Consider the following 25914-nt stretch of genomic DNA (forward strand, 5'->3'; position numbering starts at 1 on the left):
TAGCAAAGTAAATAGTTTCCATCGATACGTAATACAACAGCATACTAAACATGGCTATGCGTTAAGTAATATTGGAAATCTGGATGAAACTCCAATGAATTTTGATATGGTTGGAAATAAAACTGTCCATCAAAAAGGTGAAAAAACAATTTTAATTAAAACAGGACATGAGAAGTCCAGTTTTACAGTGGTACTAGGATGCACAGCTGATGGCGCCAAACTGAGACCAATGATTATTTTTAAAAGAAAAACAATGCCGAAATTCAAGTTCCCTGTTGGTTGTTTTGTACATGTGAATGAAAAAGGCTGTATGGATGAAGAAGGGGTAAAGCTATGGCTTGATAATGTATGGAGCAGGCGACCAGGTGGACTTATTCAAAAATGTAGTCTACTGGTGTGGGATATGTTCAGGGCTCATTTAACTCCCAGCACCAAGCAAATGCTTGCAAGACTAAACACAGATGCGGCAGTTATTCCTGCAGGATTGACATCGTTGGTACAGCCACTGGATGTGTGCCTAAACAAGCCATTTAAAGATCGCATTCAAGAACAGTGGAATGAATGGATGGTTAGCGGCGAAAAGTCATTCACAAAAGGAGGAAACATGCGTGCTTCACAGTTGGATGTTTTGTGCAAGTTTGTCATAAAAGCCTGGAATGATATTGATGCAGAAACAGTAATCAAGTCTTTCAAGAAGTGTGGCATATCAAATTCATTAGATGGTATGGAGGACGACTACTTGTGGCAAGATGAAGAGGAAGCCGAAGCTGAGACCACACCATCTGATATGGAATTCGATCCATACGGTGATTACCTTACAAATGTATCACAAGATGTCATTGATGTACTTATGATATCAGATGACGAACAGGAGGATTTTGAAGGCTTTTAAAGGGAAACTGTCACGCCAGCAAAACCTGTAAAAATACCATAGCTTGCAGTTATGATGGGCGTTGCTAACTCGCCAGGGACTTGCCTGGCACTTGCTCTCTCTCTCTTGTTTGTTATCTTCCTCCTATCATCATCAGTTCCAGTTTGGTTGACAGCTTAGAAAACAAACAGCATGGCAGCTCCCATGGATTTATTGTCTTATCCTTCCTTTCAACTTTAGAGTGAATTAGGAAAAGTTTAATCCACTTGCACTGTTTTATGTTTACATGTTTGATGACAAACAGCCTTATGTTTATAAGTGACAGTTTTCCTGCTAAGTACCTGCATGTCATAAGCATTTGAATTAAAATTACCATATTGAAATCAAATCTGATGTTTTTTTAATTTTTTTTTTTGGTGTGCGTTGGAAGAGGGGTAGTCTTATACGGCGAGTATATCCCAAACTCTATATTTTAACTGGAAAAGTTGGGGGTCGTCTTATACGCCCAGTCGTCTTATACGCCGGAAAATACGGTATTTATTCTTTACTGTACTCCTACCTTCATGGGCTGTGGTGTCAGTAGAATGCTAAGGAACAATGAAGATAAAAACTACTAAGAAGCAATTCACGTTAAAGCAGCAAATCAGACAGACAGAAACCACAACTTTATTTTAAAACCAGCACAGGAGAAATAGTGATAATGATTAACAAGATTAAAATGAAGACATTGCACTTCTCGTCCTGTACTGAAATGAGGGTGTTAAAATATAATGCATTTGGCTGAAAGCTTGAGCACTAACTACATGTGCTTATGCTGTATCAGAATATACAAACATTCTTAACTCATATGATTTAAAGAGATGAAGAGAACCATAAAATAAGCTTCTAGTTTCATGATGATAGGATTTGACAATTCAAAATGAGAACTTTTACATGAGGGAAAGATGACAATAAGTAATCATGCTGTTGTTTATACTGAATATTCCAGAGGGGGGGGGGGGGAACAAAAACAAACAAACCACCAATGAATTGTTACTACTATGATGGATTCAAAATAAAAAATTGACAGTCTAAAATCCAGATTCCTGTGAAACTGAAGCCTAAATATTACATTGCCTGCACTATATCATCAGAACAATACCTTATGCATTAAGTTCAAGTTTACATTTATTAATGGAGTACATTTCAGATTGGCAGAAATGCCTGACAACATACAAACAAAGCGTGCAAAATATAATTGAGTAGGTAGAAATAAATATTTGCTGCTAATAAGACAAAAATCTTTCCCTCTTCCAAGCAAGCCTTTGTACAAATAATCAAATATCAAGTACCTTTTACAAATTAGTTTAAAAATAAGACTACCAATTAGGTAACAATTTTAGGGTAGGGAAAAGTAATTAATATATTAAAACAATAGGTTTAATCAGAAAAAAAAGTCCATGGTGAGGCATCATATACATAATTTACATTTGGCTTCTACTTTATTGCCAATACAATGGAATACTGGTAACCAGTTGCATCTTACAGTATGTTGTTTTTTAAAGACCAATTTTTCACAATACTGGCAATAAGATACCATTTTATTGCTAGTGTTCCATCTTTTAACATTGGGGGGGGATTGAGTGACAATACGAGTGTTAAATATCAATTTTTATTCACCAGTTAAAAAACCACACATACACCTACACACACCTTAAAGCAGTTTCTTCTAATTCTGTGAGAAATTTGGTGCTTATAAAAATCAAGGACAAATAAACACTCACTAGAGCCAAGTATAGTGTGGCCAAATGACACTCAGTGCGCCACTAATGAATTTTGTTCCTGACTAGCAACAGGTTATGAAACTGCTCTTGACCAGAAACTTTAAAAATTGTGCAATTGTATGAGAAGGGCCAACGTCTACTGGTAATCTGTAGCATAATTTGAATTAGTGCATTTCACAAGAGCAGGTAAACCTGGATTTTCTAAACACTGAATATTCAAATCTTCATGTTATCTGAAATTTATATGGGTCCAGTAATCATAATTTGAATTGACAACTGAATTTGATTAACTTTTACAAAATGTCAGTTTTGATAATATTTTAGATGCACACAGAGTCCTTCATAAAAATCAGGATTTATTTGTATTCTGTTTTGAAGTTGATAGTCCACTTTTTATGAAATAATTCTTCAAACTGTTTCTTGTTAAGAAAAAACTTAAAGATTTTACATTCAAAACAGCAAGATATGCAAGTAAACTTACCTTGAAATAGTCTTAGTATTAACAAAATGTGAATACAGAAAAAAAAAATTACATGAACGCAACTTTTCTTTCAAGAAAAATCCGTAAGGGAAATTGAAATTCTTTCAAGAGTCCAGCTATTAGAACATTTAAAGTAAAAGTATCCTTTGTACATAATGAGCAATGATGAATGAAAACAGAAAGCTACAGCATAACTCAGGGATTTTCTCAATAACAGTCTTCAATTATCTATTTTGAAAGCCCAGAACTCGTACTAACAACAGTATATAACACTGGCTCATTTCAGATGGCGGATTCATGGATTGTTCAGTGTTACTCTGAAAAAAAATTCTTCTTGAAGGGTGCTTTGAATTTCAACAAAGCCTGTGGAAGTATTTCTAAAAGGATCTGCTTCAACACACTGACTATAGTCCACATGGCACACTGAAAAAGGTTCATTCCAGCAACACCTGGCTCTGTGAAGCACATAAACTTCACACACCAAAACTGCTGATCCAACAGAATGATTTATTTTTCCACTATGGGTGATTCATGAGTTGCTTGTTTTGAGGTATGTATTTAGGCTGTGAAGGACAGCTATTAGCCCCACATTTTGAAACTCTGTTTTATGGCTGAACAGTCTCTGCTGGGATGAGATTCCCTGTAGTATCCAGCTGCATACATTTACATGAACACGCAGAAACTGGACACTCAGTATGATCCCTGGATGAGAAAGGAAACTGGGGATTATAAAATTGTAAAGGAACAGTTCTGTAATCTCAGTCCTGTATTTCCCAAAACGTAAATCTGTGCAGCAACATGATCAAAGAAATTAATAGCTGAACATAATTTGGAAATAGTAATAAAGCATACAGAATAAATCAGCAATAAAAGTTATCTGAAAGCAGAAGATAAGTCCTTTTAAACTATGAAAATATAAGCAGAAAGGACCTAGAAGCTCAGAAAGTAAATTTCACACAGTCAACTTGAAAATCTGTTGTATGAAAGGAGACTCGAGGAGCTCGGTTCGTTTACCTTAACCAAAAGAAGGCTGAGGGGGGATATGATTGCTCTCTTTAAATATATCAGAGGGATAAATACCAGGGAGGGAGAGGAATTATTTCAGCTCAGTACTAATGTGGACACGAGAACAAATGTATATAAACTGGCCGTCGGGAAGTTTAGGCTTGAAATTAGACGAAGGTTTCTAACCATCAGAGGGGTGAAGTTTTGGAACAGCCTTCCGAGGGAAACAGTGGGGGCGAAAGACCTCTCTGGCTTTAAGATTAAGCTTGATAAATTTATGGAGGGGATGGTTTGATGGGATAAAGTGATTTTAGTCAATAGGTCAATAACATGCCATCGCTGGTAATTAGTAACTATGGTCAATGATGGGATATTAATAGTTACTACAGAGAACTTTTTCCAGAGGGTCTGGCTAGAGAATCTTGCCTGCGTGCTCAGGGTTCAGCTGATCGCCATATTTGGGGTCAGGAAAGAATTTTCCTCCAGGGTAGATTGGCAGAGGCCCTGGAGGTTTTTCGCCTTCCTACGTAGCATGGGGCAGGGGTCGCTTGCTGGAAGATTCTCAGCGATTTGAAGTCTTTAAATCATGATTTGGGGACTTCAACAGGTGAGTTAAGGGAGAGAATTATTCCAGGAGTGGGTGGGTCAGCTTTTGTGGCCTGCATCATGCGGGAGGTCAGACTAGATGATCATAATGGTCCCTTCTGACCTTAAGAGTCTATGATAAAATTAAAACGACACTCATCCCTGTCCTGTCTGCATCTTTGAAAATGATCTTTCTAATATGTAAAATGGTGCCATATTCAAAGTTTAAATTCAAGACAGGGAGTCCAATATAGTGTGACAAATTGGGCTCAAATATCACCAGCAGTAGGCACCAACTGCAGGAGGTATAGCATGACATCTAGAGAGGAGACACGAATTTAATACATCCTACAGTTTAATGGGATAAAAGGCTACTAACTGTGCATGACACAGAATAATTAATGGGCAACATGCCACATCTTGCAATAAATCACTAGATAACCTAGAAACTAATCCTAGCCATGCTGTTAAACTGTCAGAATAGAACTCCAATGAACCTGACATTTGACACTTGTCATCACATAAGAAAATAGAAAAGAATATGTTTTTAAACACAGTACACAAAATTTAAAAACAAGACAGTCAGGACTGTCAACGTGAAATCGCTATTTACATTTGTGAAATTAACACACTCTCCTAGATCCTGAGCAATAGCTGACCCCCAGTACCATGATAAAAAGCAGCCTTTTGTCCAGCTAGCAAGTTCTCCATTTTATCAGACTGCTTCCGTAGGCTGCCAGCTTCCCTTTCCATTGGGCCACCCCTAACAATGACTGCCCCCCACAAGAATTTGCCATTTCTTTGATCCCTATGTCATGACAGATCTCCCCCACATCTTTCCAAATCAAACTATCAAGCAGTACCAATATGCCAAGAAAGTTTGTTCACACTTACAGCTTTTTCTAGGTAGGGCATGGGTTTCAGCACAATGGCACAGGGGTTAATTGGATGACTGGCCATTACTGGTTATAGTGTCTTGTAATCACACACAACTGTCTTGAATCTCAAGCAAATGCTCAGACTCTCCACTATGGGATGATAGCAGCAGAAATTTGACTCTGCTGACATGCATTCCATGCAAAAGCTAGCGTTAATGCAATATTAAGACTTGGAAATCACTGATTCAAAATCAGGAGATACAGAGTTAAAGCTGAAATCTCAACCTTAAGCTTGGTTCACTTGTGTGTATGCCTGGCTTAAATTATATTTTTACGTAATACCAGACAAGTAAATACAATATATAATGAACACGACAGCCAAGGAAGTATGTCCGATATGGCACATTAGATATAAATTTATGTGAGCGGCTACATGTTTAATTTTGTCAGTTTACCTGAACCAGCTGAGCATGTGTCCAGCATGACCACCATGCCTGCAGTTGTGGCACCATGTAAACCAGTTGTTGAACTGGGCTAATTTCTTGTCCTTGCTAAGATCCACCTTTTCATCGGACTTTGATACTCCTATGGATAGGTAAGAAACTTTCAGTCAATATCTGTGCTATATTGGAGTATTAAAGAACTTAAAATTGAAATTAGGAGCTTGATTTGGAAGCAGAAATAAACTGATTAATTTTCATTCAGTTTGGGGTGATAACTTTTTCTTAACTAATTACAGTTATTTCACCAATGATTCTATCTTGAAAGCGTGAACATTTTTCTTCAATATGGTATTTCTCATTTGAGCACAAATATTTTGAAATACCATAGTTGTTTACAGTGTTACCATGTGTATTTTACATGACTTTTTGGTACTCCCAATACTACGGAGATCCTACATTCTGGCTTCTCAGGAGGTTTCATATGAGAGTATTTGCAATACATTTCTATTCTGAGATTTTATAAAATCATTTCCACCCCTAACAGGTAATTAGCAAAATTAATAAACAGGAAAAAATGTTAGTATACCAGGAAGTATAAAACAACCAATAGAATTATACTGCTAAGCTACTGTTTTAGCTCTGTCACAGTAATTTCTGCTTGCCTATTAATAGCTTCATATCACACTATTTCTTTTGCAATAACTGCTACATTTTCTAATGTTACCTATTTCATTGCGAGGATTTCTTTTCTGCTTTGGAAGTGTGTTACTCTAGAACCGCATAGTAACCTATCAATAAGCTATAAATGGAAACAACTGTAATAAAGAAGTCTTAAGACAGACTGGTGAAACAGTTGGGAAAGATGTGTGTATGTATGACAATACTATATTCCATGTCTGTAATATCACAATACTGAACTATAAGCATGGTTAGTGAGAGAAAGCATCAACACAATTTGTTTAGCATTTAACCAGTAAGACTGAAGGCTGTTACAGCCATGAAATAAACCTCATGACAGTACAGTGGAGGACATATTAGTTTGCTAGTTAGCAATAAAAGTTTTGCAGACAGACATACATTTTACATATGGGGGAGCATCACAGGATGGCTGGCCCTTTCTGGGGTGTCAGGACCCAGTCTACCCATGACAGACTTCTTTAAGGAGAACAAACCCATCTGTAAGCAATTAACTGCCATGGGGGTCTGGTTGGCAGCTAACTAATGAGCACCTGGACCTGACAGGAGGCTATTAGAGCTCAGTTGGAGGAGGGTGCTCCTGGAGAGAGGAGCTCCCAGAGACTCTAGCAGGAGAACTGCTTGCCTGTTAACCTCTCTAAGGTGATAAGTGAAAGGACTGAGTAAAGAGGGGCCAGCTTGGGAGAAGCTAGCCTGAACTCTAAGCCAGCTCCAGGATGACAGTGGAGAATTCCTGACTTAAGGAGAGTGAACCTGTTTTGAAATACAATCCAGCAACAGGAAAGCTGTGAACTCTTGATTTAAGGAGTGTGAGTCATTTAAGCTATAACTCTGCTCCAGGAAGAGTGGCTGTGGACTCCTGAACTTGGGAGAAGACACTTGTCAATATTAACCACAGTACCAGCAGTAGGGTTGGACTTGAGGGACTAACAATGGAGGTTTTTGTACTCTGTAAAAAAAGAAAAAAAGTTAATGAGTGCCCACAACAAGGGGTGGGATGGATCTTGTTCTCAGTACCAGGTCTCAGTGAGTGATTGCATGCACCAAGAGGGAGCGGAGGGCTGAATACCTGCAGGGCCAAAAGGGGGCATGATCAAGGACACATCCCTGTCACAGGGAAGAGGAGAAGAGAGAATAAGTTTTAATATAATTACATTTTAGAAATATAAAGTGCTTTTTCAGTTTCAAGGCATGGATTAAATCTTATTCATGTCACTGTAAAATGTAAACAGTTAGCTAAAAACTTTCTAGGGCACATGTAATAAGTAAGAAGTGCATAGTCTCTTGGATATATTTAATGGCTTTAACTTGCTGCCATTGTCTTTGTTTTTCACCCTACACTTAGATTTGTCAACAATAATAAAGATACAATAATACCATTTAGTAAAGTTGTATTTTTACCTATTTTTTGTTTATAGCATGAAATTCTTAACAATTCTATAGTATATTTCCATCTTGGGATCACTTTACAAACAAAGCTGATCCTAATAACCCTGTGAAGTACATAACTAAGTTTTAGTCTCATTTTACTGAAACAGAGGTCAAGTCACTTGCCCAAGGTCATAAAGGAAAACTGTGTTAGAGTCAGGGTTAGAAGTCAGGAATTCTTAGTTCTTCCCTGTTCTGACTACTAGACTCTCACTTCGCCCACGTGTGACTAGACTCCAGAAGACTGAAGTCTTGAGTCATACAATACATACATCTTCATAGGCAGTAGCAGCAACAGAAGAACAGTAGGCTGCAATGCAAGAATGTACCTCATCTACTTGGGAGAGCCTGCTCTCTAGCAATGACAGGGTAACCTCCATGTTCATTGAGGGAGTAGGTATTTTACAGGCAAACGGTCAGGAACAACTAATTTCCAAACTGTCAGGCATCAAATAATTGTAATCAGGGGTCTCATCACTGAACTGGGTGGGATTTGAACCAGTGAATCTTTCACTCAATGAGAGAGGTATTTCAAAATAATAAGACTAGAAAGAGAGATACAAATGCAATGTCATTAAACAGGGGCCACTAATCATACACCTTTAAATAGTACTGCATTTTAAGATTAAAAAGGAATTTCTTAAAATTGTGCCATACCAGGGCAGCTGGAAACTGGAGTCCCCATATTTATTAGACAAAGCGCACAGCGAGGAAGGGGTTTCCGACAACCAGGACAACTTGTAACCTTTGACTTGGTTGGTGAGCCACTTACTCCATATTGACTAAAACCTCGGCCCTGATGAGGTATGGCTGAACAGCTATAAGAGATTGATTTCCCACAGAAATTGCAACTCACAAATACCTACAAAAAACACAGACAAGAGCCAAAATTAATAATAGGAATGAGATACTTGCAATAGGGTACAATCAATACATTCTAGTTATGTTCATGAATTGAGTAGTTTTGCTTTGCTGATTTAAGATAAAAGGCTAAAATCTCATTAGGAATAGACAGTTGGCCACAAGCTACAGAATTAAAAAATACCCACAGTCAATAACAGCAAAGTATTGGAGTTGAAATATACATAGGAGTGCCCATCTGAGGTTCTAAACAGAACATGAAGGTAAACAGATACAAGAGTTTAGAATCTTGAGAGATACAAGGCTGTAGGACTCTACACAACACTATTTTAGGGAAAAAAAATATTGATTCTTGTGTCTTTAGCCATACAAAATATATTACATCACACACACAAATAAATTCAGGGCACTTTTTAATCAATATTTGTCACCATATGGGTCAGTATTTTCTTACAGTGAATGGGACGAGTGTGGAGCTCAATGCACTGCTGCAGTTTGAATGATTCTTTTTAGCAGGGGATGAAGGAACCTGCTTTCACCATAGAAAGTGCTGGAAATCAAAGTTGTTGAAAGGCCTGTTTCTACTCTTATAAAATGATTATATAAACACCTGCTAAAAAACACTGAACAAACACGAGCTTACTTTAATAAAAAGACTTGAAAGTTTATTTCATTTCCACTGTTTTGTAAGGGGAAACTGGATTTTTTCAGTACTATTTTCCCTCATCTAACAATCAGGATTGCAGCTTTGTCAGACCACCGCCACCCTGCCTACCCTACACACATTTAACAGGCTCCTGCAACAACATTTTCAGCATGGCCTTAAACCAGGCCTTCCTTTCTGCTGGTGGAGGCCAAGATGTGGCTAACAATGAGTATGTGCCTCTCTATGTATGTGTGACAGACTGACAATATCCTGAACAAATCTAATGAATTAAGTTAAACCTTATTGAATACCTTTGGGGTACATTGCATTAAAAAGGCAATTGTGTATGTGCTGTGGCAATATGTACCCTCTCTCATAGGGAGGAGGGATGCTAATGCACTTCCTCCATTGTCAGCCCTTTGAAGGTACCCTCCAGAGAGGTGTACATACACTAGTTCACACTCGATTTTCCAGGGGCCAATAGATAGGAAATTTTAGATAAACAGCCTGGTTTTAAAATGCCTCACAGCCTTCTTCCCCAGCAAATGGACAGGATCCCTGGGTCCAAGAAGGTCCCAAATCCTTTAGAAAGGGTTAGAAGGTCTGGACCTACTGAAGGCACATAAAGCTGTGCTAGGTCTGAGCAGACACTATGATGAACGTGTGAAAGGAAACCCTATGGATGAGGTGCTGAAGAACTAACTTTTTACCTTATTAAATGCTCACAAAAATATAATTCATGTTTACCTGTGCTAAAGGTTTTGAACTGGGATCCAGCTTACTCCTATGGATGTCAAATTCTGCTCGTTTATGCCAGAACCTCCAAGCATCCAACAAATTCCTGTAATTCTCAATCCAATATTGAACCCTCTCATCCTTAAGTATGTCGGACGGAGAACCCTAAAGCATGAAATAAACCAACATATACAATATTAGGGATGTAAATAGAGTTTTTAAAAGTACCCGTTTAAACTATTCAAATTATATTAGTTAACTGTTTAATTGTTAACCCGACAGCGGTCAGGGTCTGGGGTTGGGGGCTGCTGCCAATTTGTTTTAAACGTTAACTGCAATATATTAACGGTAAGACTAATACATATTTTACAGCCCCCCACAATACGAGTATTTCTTCAGAGGGTTTCACATGATTTAGTAAAAAGATATCTGAAGCAGTACAATGTAGTATGACTAAAGGAAACATTCAAAATTATCTATTAAATACAAAAATTCAGCAAACATGAGCTATAATGCAATACTACGCTTTAGTACTGTTCAGAAACCCATGTATCTTATAATTGTACCAAGCTTTGTTAGGAGCATGATATGCTTATTGTCCAAGTATTCAATATTTTAATTCACAGTTTGATTATGATTAACAACGAAGTTTTGTTTTTTACATTTCTACATAGTGCTTTACAAGTGAATAGCACTTTACACAAACATGATCCCCACTAGAGAGCTTGCAATTTAAATCAAATAAGAGACAGGACACGGAGGTATAACATCAGGAAGGGGAGGAGGATGCAAAACAAGTGTGAAAAAGCTGTGCTTTCACACAGTTGCTATAGTAACATGGCACACAATGTTGGGTAGGTTTTTTTAAACTAGTATTTTCATTGTGTGTATTGTACAAGGGAGGGAATGTGGGAAAAGGCAGAATTGAGGAGAGATCTGAAGGGGAGAGGGAGCCAGCATGTGTACAGGATCAAAAATGTAGAACACAGCAGAATGGGGGTAATGACATGGCAGGATACATTCAGTCACATACACTGGTGCAGAGCTTGAAAAGTGTATCTAATACTTACCCCAGCTTAAATCTTCTTGTCAGGCAGAAAACACTTGTACTCCGATATCCCTTAACAACCCAGACCCACAGGACTTTAAAAGTAGGACCAGATATCAGAAGACTAAACTCACTATCCAAAAGGTAGGTATGAAAGTCAATGGTGGTGGTGACAGCAACTCTGCCAACACAATCCAGAAGCAATGACATGGTAAGAATCTAAGTTCCTCTGCCACCAGTTTCTGGGAAGTAAGGAAGGTACTGGGATGTTTCTCAGAGTACCATCCCTGGATCCTGCTTGGGAGCTCAATTAGTATCAGACTGTGACTAGGTGTGCCCAGCCAGTGGAAGGGGAAAGGAGTATTCCATGTCTTTCCCCAGAAAGAGCAACGAGAACCTCTGCTTCTAAGATGCCAAATGAAACACTGAAAGTAAACTACATAGGCTATACATGATATATCTCATTTTTTTAATACATGCTAAGAAGTACTTTTCGGTTCACTATATAAGATTTATTACTATAGTGCTGAAGAATAATGGAGTAACCTGAAGTTACTTCAGAGAGAAATACTAACCTGGAGCATACAATAGCTTGCTGTCTGGACATCTCCGGTTCTATCAACGTAACTTTCCATTAAGTCCACTCCATCTTTTGTCAGTCCTGTCAGCAGAATTCCTTCCAAGTTCCCAGCATCTTTCAATTCATTTGTCAGCTTTTCAATGAACCTATTCAGCTACAAAAATAAAGGATTTCCACCTTCATTTTCTTCTCATGACTTTTAATGTGACCAATTAGCACATGCTAACACTTCAACTTTTTGATTAATTTTCTCCCGAAGAGGTATCTGCTGGAATTTATGCAGAAAAATGAATCTAAAATACAGAAACATCCACTTCATTGCATCAGAGTCAAAATCCTGGCAAACATACTCAAGTTTCCTCACATGGTGGGAAAACAGAAGATGAGCCACCATTTCAGTAATTTAAAAATACCCTTTCCTACTGTCAAACAACCTGATTTCTCTTAACTTAATCTGGAATATAAGCGTTTGCTGTTCTACCAGTACAAAAAACACACTCTGAAGTCAAGTCTTAGAGATTAACACACATTCTCTTTAAAAGAGAATCTTCACAATTAGACAACAATTTATGCAGCATTTAAACAGCAAAGAAAGTTTGTGTAGCTTAATCAGGTTAGTTTGTTACAGGCATGTAAAAGTGTTTAACCATTTCCCATGAAAACAGATTAAACAAATTCACATGCCTAGATAAAAATCACTAATTGAAGGATGCTTAATTTTTGTTTGCTAACCTGACCATGTGTATGTGAGCCAGACAAAGGAGAAGGAAGGGCAACCAAGAGACAGATTGTGAAAACCTCCTCTACACAGTTTGGTCCTGATCCAGCCATTGACACCATGCAAGCAGAACTCTGTCAGCATGAAGCACCACTGAATTAAATGGGAAATCACCTATGTAGAATCAGTTGTGGAATAAGACACTATAATTATAAAATTGCTAGTAAAGATATATCAGGGATTATAATGACTATGGCATTAACAGTATATGTATCCTATTAGAAATACATTAACATAGTAATATGCTATAAAAATAGTGAAAGTATTAATATTGACCTTAAATTATCACAAGTGGAAGTCAGATTTTCAGATTATACAATAGTTAATATATTCCTTTTTATTTTCCAGGAAAGGAACACATTGTATCATTACTTCCATTATTCACACTTTTAGAATTTTCTATAAAAGGTTCTGATTAAAGATACAGGATGGCATATCAGCTTATGCTAATATTCAAACACACTCACCTGTGCATCATTGAGGAATTTACAAGCAAATGCCACTCTGTCTCGTACTGCTACCTTATTCTCATACTGTGGGAAAAGATAGATACATATGGCAATATAAAGCTCAAATTTCCAAATCACTTGTTTCTAAACAGAACAGTAGGCTTACTGTATAACTAATGACATGAATTTCATTATGCACTTGAATAAGAGGTGCCCTCACATTGTCATATTAACTCTTTCAAGTACCAGGTACCTTTTTATGCTTAGGCTTAGTCACAAAACCATTACCAGGGGCAATCTACCACAATGGCAAAGAGCCTGATCCAATAAATTGCACTTCAGTCTATGAAAAGCTGGCAAGTCACAGTGCTGGGCCATACTGCTTCCGGCATGTATAGTGGAGAATACATCCAAGCAGCAGGGATACATGCAAGGTGAAAAAAGGAGAAGGCTGGAAAACATGTGCAAGTGAGAGAAGAAAGATGGGAGGAGGTGCTGAACTGAAGAGGAAAAGTAGATGCTATTAAATTGTCTTTCTTGAAAAAAAAAAAATCATATTAGAGACATTAAAATAACCTCAATACTTCTGTTTATTATTGGTATTACAGTAGCACTAGGGACCTCAAATGAGACCTGCGCCCATTGTATTGGGCACTTTACAAACAGGGTAAGAGACTCCCGACCCCAAAGAACTCAGTCTATTTAAACAAGATAGATATATCTTTCTAGCTGTTGGCTTATGGGTAAACTAACTGAATATTTGTACAGCTCCTCTAATCTTTCATCCATACAGACCAAGAGCCCAAAGTTAGAACTCTTAACAGTTACAGATTAACCTATAAGCATTCTGTGGAAAACCAAACAGTTAAACCAAGTTTATCTCCTAAACAGGTTCAGAGAACAATTGTGAAGGTACCACATACTGGCAACATAATCAGAGGATAACCATACAATTGCTTTCTACAGTCACACATTATAAGTAGGGCTGTCGATTAATAACAGTCAACTCATGCAATTAACTCAAAAAAAATGAATCACGATAAAACTGCGATTAATCAAGATGAATATTTTTAAATTGCGCTGTTAAACAATAGAATACCAATTGAAATTTAATAACCATTTTTGGATTTCTCTTCATTTTCAAATATATTGACTTAAATTATAGCACAAAATACAAAGTGTACAGTGCTCACTTTATTTTTGATCAAATATTTGCAAGTATTTTTGATCAAGTATTTTGTAAGAAACAAAATAGTATTTTTCAATTCACCTCATACAAGTACTGTAGTGCAATCTCTATCACTAAAGCTGAACTTACAAATGTAGAAATATGTACAAAATATAACTGCATGCAAAAAATAAAAAAAAAGTCCACTCAGGCCTATTTCTTCATAGAATATCAGGGTTGGAAGGGCCCTCAAGAGGTCATCTAGTCCAACCCCCTGCTCAAAGCAGGACCAATTCCCAGCTAAATCATCCCAGCCAGGGCTTTGTCAAGCCGGCCCTTAAAAACCTCCAAGGAAGGAGACTCCCACCACCTCCCTAGGTAACGCATTCCAGTGCCTCACCACCCTCCTAGTGAAATAGTGTTTCCTAATATCCAACCTGGACCTCCCCCACTGCAACTTGAGACCATTGCTCCTTGTTCTGTCATCTGCCACCACTGAGAACAGCCGAGCTCCATCCTCTTTGGAACCCCCCTTCAGGTAGTTGAAGGCTGCTATCAAATCCCCCCTCATTTTTCTCTTCTGGAAACTAAACAATCCCAGTTCCCTCAGCCTCTCCTCATAAGTCATGTGCTCCAGACCCCAATCATTTTTGTTGCCCTCCGCTGGACTCTTTCCAATTTTTCCACATCCTTCTTGTAGTGTGGGGCCCAAAACTGGACACAGTATTCCAGATGAGGCCTCACCAATGTCGAATAAAGGGGAACGATCACGTTCCTCGATCTGCTGGCAATGCCCCTACTTATACAGCCCAAAATGCCGTTAGCCTTCTTGGCAACAAGAACACACTGTTGACTCATATCCAGCTTCTCGTCCACTGTGACCCCTAGGTCCTTTTCTGCAGAACTGCTACCTAGCCATTCGGTCCCTAGTCTGTAGCAGTGCATGGGATTCTTCTGTCCTAAGTGCAGGACTCTGCACTTTTCCTTGTTGAACCTCAGATTTTTTTGGCCCAATCCTCTAATTTGTCTAGGTCCCTCTGTATCTGATCCCTACCCTCTAGTGTATCTACCACGCCTCCTAGTTTAGTGTCATCTGCAAACTTGCTGAGAGTGCAGTTCACACCATCCTCCACACCATCCTTCACCCAATCACTCAGACAAAACAAGTTTGTTTACATTTGCAGGAGATAATGCTGCCTGCTTCTTGTTCACGTCACCTGAAAGTGAGAATAGGTGTTCTCATGGCACTGTTGTAGCTGGCATTGCACAATTTTTTACATGCCAGATGCGCTAAATATTCATGTCCCTTCATGCTTCAACCACCATTCCAGAGGACACGCGTCCATGCTGAGGACAAGTTCTGCTCGATAAAAATGCAAAGCAGTGTGGACCAACATGTTCATTTTCATCATCTGAGTCAGATGCCACCAGCAGAAGGCTGATTTTCTTTTTTTGGTGATTCACATTCTGTAGTTCCCGCACTGGAGTGTTGCTCTTTTAAGACTTCTGAAAGCATGCTCCACATTTCTTCCCTCAAATTTTAGAAGGCACATCAGATTCTTAAACCTTGGGTCAAGTGCTGTAGCTCTCTTTAGAAATCTCACATTGGTACCTTCTTTGCATTTTGTCAAATCTGCAGCGAAAGTGTTCTTAAAATGAAGATGTGCTGAGTCATCATCTGAGACTACTAGAATATGAAATATGTGGCAGATAAAATAGAGCAGGAGATATACTATTCTCCCCCCAAGGAGTTCAGTCACAAATTTAAACGCTTTTTTAAAAAATTATTAATTATTATTATTATTAAATGAGCGAAACCAGCATGGAAGCATGTCCTCTGGAATGGTAGTTGAAGCATGAAAGGGCATAGGAATGTTCAGCATATCTGGCACGTAAATATCTTGCAATGCCGACTACAGAAGTCCCATACAAATGCCTGTTCTCACTTTCAGGTGACATTGTAAATAAGAAGTGGGCAGCATTAACTCCCCTAGATGTAAACAAACTTGTTCGTCTTAGCAATTGGCTGAACAAGATGTAGGACTGAGTGGACTTGTAGGCTCTGAAGTTTTACATTGTTTTGTTTGCGTGCAGTTATGTAACAACAACAACATCTTTTTCACGATAAAGAGATTGCAGTATGGTACTTAATTGTAACTGCGATTAATCGCAGTTACAATAGAATACCAATTGATTACAAATATTTGCACTAAAATGATAAATGAAACTGTATTTTTCAGTTCATCTCATAATTTTTTGAGTTAATCATGTGAGTTAACTGCGATTAGATAGACAGCCGTAATTTAAATTACAACACAGTATACAAAGTGTACAGTGCTCACTATTTTTATTACAAATATTTGCACTGTAAAAGTGAAATAGTATTTTTCATTGGGAATTCTCTTTATTTTATTTTTTTTAATTTTAAAGTAAACAGGGGGGAATCTAGACTTTAATTTTTTTTTAAATAAAAGGTATACTTGAACAAAAACAAAAAAGCCACCACTTATTTATTATCCTTTCCTTTATCTTGTTGGCCATGTTCGTGTTACCTTTTGCCAACCCCTTCTTAGACCCCTGTGACTGGTTTTTAGTGTTTTGGTGGATTATTCTATGAACTGCTAACCCTCCTTAGATTTCCATTTGCTCTTATTCCCCCCACATCCTGGAAAGAGAGGGTGCACATTTGCTGAAAGGGAGAACATTCATCTCAGCCTCACTTTATGTCATGACTGCTTTCCTTCACAATGTCTGTTAACACTGATCCTTACACTGGCCAGAACAGTTTCTGTTAAGTGATGCAGGGCACTTTCTTGCCTCCCTTCCCCAATCACTGAGAGACTTGACCCAAAAAGGAGTTGTAGGGGGTGGGGTTGCAAAGTTAGCAGGGGAGGAAAAAAAAAAAAAAAAAAAAAAAAAGAGTGGTACTGCTATCCTTATTTCTGTGTTGCTGCTGGGGGCGGCACTGCATTCAGACCTGAGCAGCTGGAGAGTGGTGGCTGCTGGCCAGGAGCCCAGCACTGGAGGCAGAGCTGCCACCAGCAGCAGTGCAGAAGCAAGCATGGCATTGTAGGATATTGCCATCCTTACTTCTTTGCTGCTGCTGCTGGGGCGCTGCCTTCAGAGCTGGGCACCTGGCCAACAATTGCCGCTCTCTGGCCGCCCAGCTCTGAAGGCAATGCAGAAGTAAGGGTGGCAATACCATGACACACACACACACAACTCCCTTTTGGGTCAGGACCCCCAATTTAAGAAACGCTTGTCTCCCCAGTGAAATCTGTACAGTATAGAGTAAAAGCACACAAAAAAGACCAGATTTCATGGTCCGTGACGCATTTTTCATGGCCATGAATTTGGTAGGGCCCTATGCATAGGATTCCCCTATTCTATTATGCCAGCTGTTTTAAGAAATTTTGATTTGTTTTTTCCAGAAGATAGCCTAAGCAAGGTAGTCAATCTTTTAAATAATTTTAAAAGATCCGTTTTTTAAATTTGCTAGAAAACAAAGACAATTGAGTGAATTGGAATGCTCACTTAAGGGAAAACATGGGGGGAAATCTGATGAACTTCTCTATTTGTTTTCCCTTCCCTCCCCTTTTATCATCTTCTCACTCATTTGCTTCCCTACCCGCTTAAATATTTTCTTAACATTGTCTTTTATTGTTTGAAAGAGAGAAGATCCCAACTATAATTTTAAAGGGTTATTCATGTAGTTTTGTATAGTTTTACAATGAGTTTACAATTAAAGAAAAAAAAACCTAAATTAACTCTTAAGTTTTACTATGAAGCGATCTTTGACATATTTAGCTAGAATTTTATTCCATCTTTATAGATTATTCATGAATATCATAGGATTTTTTTAAAAGGAAATATTCATGAGAAAACAATGAGCATCAGGAGGAAGTAAACAAGAATACATTCTAATTAGAATTAAATTCAAAGAATTCATATATAGGCCTCTGTATGTATACAGTTAAAGGAGGTTTAGTATGACAAATTTGCTTACCAAAACTCCATCATACGAACCAGATTCACTTGTCAGAAAAGCAAACATGGCACACAAGTAGGGGTTGTTTAGTTGTAATCTTAGAGTGCTGCACATTTCTCTCCAAAGGGAGTTCTTCTCATCTGTATATCCTGATAAAGCCATTGCTACTACATTGAGGTTCAGATCACCTGATTAACAAAAACCACCAAGTATAGGGATAAAAATTTAAAAAGCACTTGTTCAATGAGAACTTTACAATAATCTGAAATAGCCCACATATGCTGACATTCAGACATACTTTGCTTCCTGCATCACTAAACATTAAACTAATGAAAAGCAATTTATTTACATAATATAAAACTGAAAACACACCTCCATAAAAGAAAAAGATTGGTCTTGGGTACTGGACTAGATATCAGCATTTCTAGGGTTCTAGTGGATGTATTTTGTACAGGGCATGAGATCATCCCTTGCTCTTTCAAGAGACTAAGACCAATAATGCATTAAAGAAGGAAGCAACAGATTAGAATTGGTTAAATACTAGATAATGTTTTCACCCCTCACCAACATGGGGCCCAATGCAACCCTCACTGAATTAAGTGTATCAAGGGTGGGTGTCCACTTGCTGCCATTAATGCCCTGATGGGGTTTCTATGGAAGGGAAAACTGATCTAGTAACAGTAAGGCAAGTTATCCGCAACCAAAAAAAATAAAAATAAAAAATTAGAAGGTACAAAAATATACCTTTTTCAGAAGAAGCTCCTTTATTTAGGATCTGTATTGCTCGCCGTATGTCCAAGTTGAAAAGTGCCACAGCAGCAGCTCTCTCCCAGTCTCCTTCTTGTTCCAAAGAATTTAGAAAGGGTTCCACGTCTAGATCTGTTCCCTTCTTTATCCACCCACAGAGCTGCAAGGCCAATGACCGCTCCTCACTTAGATACTGAATAATATCTGCCTGCCTATCGGACCCACTCCTGCTATGCCTCAAATTCTCTGTTGTTCCTAAGAAGAAACACAATTTAAATTATTTGACAGACAATTTGCAACATTTTAATTTCAGGCTTCATTGAAAAACAAAGTTAGTTTTACAAAGGAACATTTACTAAACTTTTGTTTTAGCATTAGTATAGAATAGAATTTGTTGTAAATACATGGCTTCTTAGCATGTACATTAAACTGATACTTCTTTCCAATCAAGTCTTCTTACCAACACAACATTCTGGAAACTCTTCATTGCTCCTATGAACTTTGTAACAAGATTTTCGGATTTGAAAAAGCAAAAATTAAGCTTAAAAAGGAAAGAGGTGACAGAACAGCACACGCTTCTGTTATTACTAGAATTCTACGGTTCATTATTTCGTTCAGCAGCCAAACACGTTCCAGGTGCCTCCCAGAATAAAAAGACATGATTCTTGCTTCAAGGGGCTTAGCCACACCTTCTATAAGCTCCTTGAAGCAAGACTGATATAAGTGAAACATCTTTTTATTCAGCTAAGCAAGCACATGGCATGTAGATAGAGGGTGATTTTTTTTTTTTTATATATATATATATACACACACACACACACACCCCTCTGTCTTTCACACACATGTAGGACTTACTCGGTATTTTGGTTTACATCACTGATTATATTATTCTGACATATACAAAGTAGTAACCAGTACAAAGTCTATTTGGCTGCTGCTGCATTCTTACTCAGAAAAAAATTATATTGTCAAATGATTACAGACAAAGAATCATTTTCAAGCTTTTACATAACATCAGGAAAAGCAATGTTTGAAATAAATCTTCATGACCTTTCCAATAAGTTGAAACCCATCTTGCGCTATGTTAACGGACTTTTCAAAGCAAACCAGAAATTCTGGGTGCTATTGCAAGAAAAATGGTTTTGTTTCAAATTACCGTACATACTCGTTCATAAGCTGAATTTTTTTAGTAAAAAAGGGAAGCACCAGAGACGGGGGTCAGCTTATGAACAGGTATAAAGAGGGAGAGGTGGTACAGTCCCCACCCCGTCCCCCCAACAGAGGGAGCAAGGAGAGGCAGCACAACCAGCAGAGACAGAAGGGAAGAGGCAGAGCCAGTCTCTCTCCACTTCTGGCCACACTGCTCTCCCCCCAGTCTCCAAAGCAGCTGCAGCACCAGGGCTGGCAGGCTGCAGCCGTGCCGCTTGGCCCCAGCCCCCAGAGCAGGCTGTGACCATGCCACCTGGGCGCCGGAGCACGCTGCGGCCATGCTGCCCAGGCCCACTGAAACATGCTGCGGTTGCGCGGCCCACTCTGGCCCGCCGGAGCAGGCTGCAGCTGCACCGCCCAGCCTGCCAGAGCAGCTCCAGTCAGGTCAGAGACATCCTCATAGACACCAGTAGCTTATCCTGGTGGCCCGGGAGCCAAAGTTTGCTGACCCCTGAATTATAGGGTCATCTTATGAACAGGTTATAAAAATTTTCCATTTTTACTTATCCATCGGGGAGGGGGAGGAGGAGGGGGTCGGCTTATAAACAAAGTGGCTTATGATCGAGTATATACGGGGATTTATCCAAGAGCCAATTAGAAACTAATGTTTACTTGTGCTTCTGCATCATCTTTCTGCATATTCATTTTTTCCATATACTGTAACGTGCATTCTAACAAGTTAACAATTTTGTACATGTGACAAACCATACCGGTCTACACAAAGTTTTTGTAAACATGCTGCAGTAGAATTATTATTAAAGTAGCAATGTTCTTACCCAAAGATGACTTCACAATTGATTTAATGCCTGCATAAACTAAGGACCCTTTGTTTCCTGTAAGCTTCTGATCCATATCTTCAGTATACTGTTTCATAAGTATTCACACGTATAGGAAACATGAAAAAGTCTTAATGTTTAATTACAGGAAAAAGACCCCATTCTTTCAAATGTGCTCCAATTCAAGTAGTCTTACATACCAGCCTCTCCACAATAGGATGGTCACCTGCAGATCACCACACTAATGGAACATTGTAAGCAAAATGAACTACTAAATTTTAATAAATTAACATGATGTAAGAAAACGGTACCATGCACTGTTGTCAGAGAAGATTTCCTTACTTGCTAATTTGTTTATGGGTTGGCTGGCCCCAGCTCACTCACTAGGATTCTGAATAGCACCCCTCAATAAAATGAAGGGCAGGTACAGTCTACATAAGCAAAAATCTAAAGGGACTAAATTTAGGGAAAGGGTGAACGGAGAAAGGTCGAGTCTCTTCAACAAGAAACTTAATTAATGGATTCTCCCCTTAAGTGCCTACCCAGCATCCAAAAGTGTCAAGCGCTAAATGTTGAAGTCTCTTTCTATAAATGAAATTATTCCTGAATAAGTCCACGTGTAGACACTCCTATTCCAAAAGTGCCTTGTTCCTGTTTATCTTAACCCATTTTCAAAGTGGATGTAGCTAAACAGAAAGAAGGCATATTCTAGAAGAGCGGTTTCTGAATAACTGTATGTACAGACAAGTCCATAGCCTGTAAATATTCATGCTTATCTACATGGGGAAATTTACAGGTATAATTATAATGGTATAACTATGCTGGTAAATTTTCCCATGTAGACAAGCCCTTAGTGAAAGTGCGCAGGGAGCAAAAGGTGACTGCTTTTTACAGTTTGTCCACAAATGTGTGTTGCTTTTCACCCAAATAGTAGCCATGGATATAGCATGGAATGGACCCAGTTTCCACTAGGCAGGGGGGTACTTCTACATTCTGAATTATTTAACTGCCTCCAGGTTTGTAAATGTGACTGGGCCCTAAATCAGGAAAGGTATACAACTGTCTAAAAGGTTTGGAACTATTCAGGTAGATTTTTAGAGTCCTATGCAATCATGCATGAAAACAAATGTTTAGCACTTACATACTTTTAATCTTCAAAGTGCTTTACGAACATTAGTGAGTCCTTACAATACACTGAGTAGATATTTCACTTGTAATAATGAAACATTTCCTAAAATACAATTACAAAAAATAAAGAGACCATATTTAATTTAAATGAAATGTAAGCATTACCCTGATCATGCAAATGGGTATTGGATTGCCTCTAAGGGAATTTTGAAATGTCCTGGGGAGATGAAGGACATAAACACACATCTGGAAAGAAAAATACTAGGACAATATGTTTTTTCCTCCATTATTTTTTCCCCTGGGATTTGGAAAAGTTGAATTTCAATTCTTATGATTAATATTCAGAAAGTATTTGCAATATCTTGCTCTGTTTACATTATAAGCTCTTTACACATTCAATAAGAAATACAAATTGTTTATATACTTGTATACTGATCTGTATACAAGGTTCCTTTACAACGTCCCTTATTTTACATTTTAAAGGATATAGTGCAGAGTGTACCAAAGTGACTTCAGCTGAGAATCTTCATTTCCAGCTAGAAGATGGTTTCTCCAGACCTGTTCAGTATCAAGGCCATACCTGGATAAAGCCCTGAGACGCATTTTAGTGGCTATGTCTTTTTCTAAGGAACTAGCCTTTCCTTCCTCTGTGCATTCGTACAAGTGTCGGCCACAAGCCCACATAAGAGATGTAACTGGACTCCATGCCAGAGAAATCCTTTCAAAAACTGTGAAGTCAGACATAGTTCTGTTGGGAGTCACAACTACCATTCGATTTTGACTTGTGGGATGCCATGCAAAGGAAGCAATATAATTTTCACATGGTTGCACACTTCGTTCAATTATTGTAGGTTCAGTTTCATCTCCAATAGGTGTGGGAGTATGCTGCATATCATACAATCTAATAATATTACTATCCCTAGTTAAAGTAGCTAGCAGTCCAGTTCTTGTTGGACACCAAGCTACTTTTGTTAGGGGCTTTGGTTGCTCTGTCAGGGTCAAAACAGGCTTTTCAAATTTTCTGAGATCCCATATGGCAACCTGACCTTCATAGAAGGAAGCCACACGATCATGGAAGTATGGGTCTACAGTCACTCCCTGAACTGCCTTGGTATTTACAAACATTTTTTGGCTTGTATTTCTAAGGTCAAAGATAGCCAAGTTTCGGTGCATTCCAGCTAAAAGAAGTTTCTGGTCCCGTGGAAGCCAGCAAAGAGAAAGACAAGCATCATTCTGTCCCAATTCATAAAGCGGCTTTGTCACTACCAGCCCAGCTTCAGTATCTCCAGCTGAAAGTCTCACTTTCTCTGTGGCAACTGCACTCTCTGGAGTGTATTTGCTACTTATATCCCAGATCAATACTGAAAAGTCAGCCCGATGTTTATCTAGGCCAGCAGCAAGCCAATTGCTGTCCAATGGATTCCACGCTAAGGTATTACATTGCCGTGCATGTTTTGGAACAAATTCTTTTCCTATCAGCTCTTTGGACTTTGAGTTGTGATCCTGGCCCAGACTGGTAAGGACAACTCGACCGTTTGCTTGTCCAACGGCTAGAAGACATTCAGGATCATATTTAGGATACCAAGCCACACATTTCATGTATGGCGTGTCTGAATTTATTGACAATAATGTAGCTGTAGTTTCTTCTGATAATCGCAAGGACCCTGCTTTGAGTTCTGAACTCACAGCAGACTCAATGTGATAGAGGCTCAATTCTGAGTCACATACAACAAATCTATCAACATGGTGTGGAGCCCAAAGAATATCAGGTTTGGAGCCACTCATGTTTGCAATTACAGATCAATGCAAGTGATTTAAAATTCTGTAGGAAGACGCAGGTGATGTCCATCCACATGGAAACTGTTAAGAAAGGAATTGTAATGGTTTTAGTAAACACAGATTTTTATATTTGTTCTTTAGTTGCCTAACTCATCTTTAAATTAAAACTAGGACAAGGCCTTGAGTTATTTCTAAGGCAAACAAACATTCAAGCACTGTATATACTTAAGCTGAGATTGTAAAATTCTCCCCCATCACCCTAAGGTTCCATTCTCAACCCTCTTCTGTCTGTTATTGATATAATATATCTACTGAGAAAAAATATCCAGCTAGACTTCTTTGAACTGAAAACAGAATTTCCCATGTGTATGAAACCCTCTGTGACTATTACTCCTTTATTATACTACCATGAGTATTGAGGTATCTCAGCACCACATGGTCTCAGACTAAAGTTCGTCTCATGTGGCAATATGAAAAAACTCTGTCAAAGCACAGATGCCTTCTCTGTAGCAAGAAAGGGAGGAGAATGCCATGCCAACTTGCAAAAATGTAATGTCTCATTAAAGAGACTTAAAAGAAACCAACTCATATACAGGATATAGTATTAGGAGCACATACACATATTATGATATTGTCAAAGGCACTTACAAAACTCTTAAGCAGCTCGCTTCTTTCCGTTTTGCAAGACAAAGCGCTTCAGTACGGTTTTTTCCACAGGACTGGACTTTAATTCAAACATTAATTCCCACCTATTATTACTCTGCTACAAAGAACCTTCACACATTAGTGGGAGAATTTTTTTTGTAGCTTTCCCGCCTCAGAAACACTCGTTCTAGGTATCATTTTGAAGAAATCGCCTTCCCCGGAGCCAAGTGGGCATTTCTGGAAACCCACCCTGTGGCGCGCGGCGTGAAACTCCGCTCACTCACCGCGCACCCGCCTCAGACGCTCTCCCGAACCGAATACGACACTGCCACTGGCGCCTTCGCTTCCGGGGTCGGTCTCCAGACAACCCCAACATAGAGACGCCAAGCGCCCCCCGTTTTCTACGCTATAAGAAGCGCCGTTTGACTACGTCACCAATGCGTCGGTAACGGATTTTGTCACGTTCGATTGGCGGCCTGAGAGGAAGCCCCACCTCGATGCCGCCCCTGTTGCCAGGGCGACTGCTGGACTCGTCGGAGAGCGGAAGTGCTGGTTTCCCGCCGCTCGAGGGGACTCTGTGGCCTGTCGCTGAGAGCGCGTCCGCGGCGCGAGCCTCGGGACTGTTCCACATGGGGGTCGTGCACGAGGGGCCGCGGCCCCGCATCGCCACCAGCCACCTAGCGCAGCACCTCGGGCAGCCCGTTTGCTAGTTGGAAAAAAATCCATTTAGTTGATTGGAAATTTTAATTGAAATTGAAACATTAATACACACTTTAAAAGCATATATATGATAAAATACTTGTAAAAAGCTTAGTAGTTGTGAAAAGTATGACCAAAGACTAGCTTTTTCACACAGCTGCATTTGTTATGACAACGCCACATTCGATTCAACGATGTTGGTTGGCCTAATAATTTCAAATTATGATTGATAAACAACAGTAAATCATCAAATTCAAAAGCTGATGTTTATTGGTGTTTTTGATGTTTAAAATGTGGGGCTGAGAGTTAGCACCAAATCGCCTTGCCAATGAAAACATACAAAACTTGCTTACAGCAACCAGGCAGCCACAGTAATAACGCCTTTTTTTTTATTGATATGGCATTAAAATTTATATAGATATGGAAGGAATTAATATACTTTCTCATTCTTGGGACAACTTGATTTAGTATGTTTTAGTGAGTTTGCTCCGGAATGCTAGATTTGTGACTGGAAAACTTATATAAATG

The 25914-nt window shown here is 38.8% G+C and overlaps 1 protein-coding gene across 3 annotated transcripts; it reads right to left on the reverse strand.

Annotated features, from left to right (window-relative positions):
• Positions 1-1514: 1514 nt before the first annotated feature.
• On the reverse strand, positions 1515-25043 carry MIOS (meiosis regulator for oocyte development). 3 transcript variants are annotated; one of them, XM_054020368.1, is made up of 11 exons: positions 24972-25043; positions 22752-24123; positions 21136-21234; positions 19148-19405; positions 18422-18591; positions 13266-13331; positions 12016-12174; positions 10405-10557; positions 8808-9012; positions 6039-6168; positions 1515-3817 (listed from the first exon to the last, which is right to left on the reverse strand). In XM_054020368.1, exons 2-11 carry the CDS (start codon positions 24046-24048, stop codon positions 3721-3723), a joined length of 2634 nt encoding a protein of 877 aa, XP_053876343.1. In that variant the 5' UTR covers positions 24049-24123; positions 24972-25043; the 3' UTR covers positions 1515-3720. The 3 variants fall into 3 exon arrangements, with proteins under 3 accessions (XP_053876343.1, XP_053876342.1, XP_053876344.1); XM_054020367.1 differs by having other exon boundaries at positions 24691-25029; XM_054020369.1 differs by having other exon boundaries at positions 24937-25016.
• Between the last annotated feature and the right edge of the window lie 871 nt (positions 25044-25914).

This window comes from Malaclemys terrapin, chromosome 2 (assembly GCF_027887155.1).
Source record: "Malaclemys terrapin pileata isolate rMalTer1 chromosome 2, rMalTer1.hap1, whole genome shotgun sequence".
Classification (NCBI taxonomy): Eukaryota; Metazoa; Chordata; order Testudines; family Emydidae; genus Malaclemys; species Malaclemys terrapin.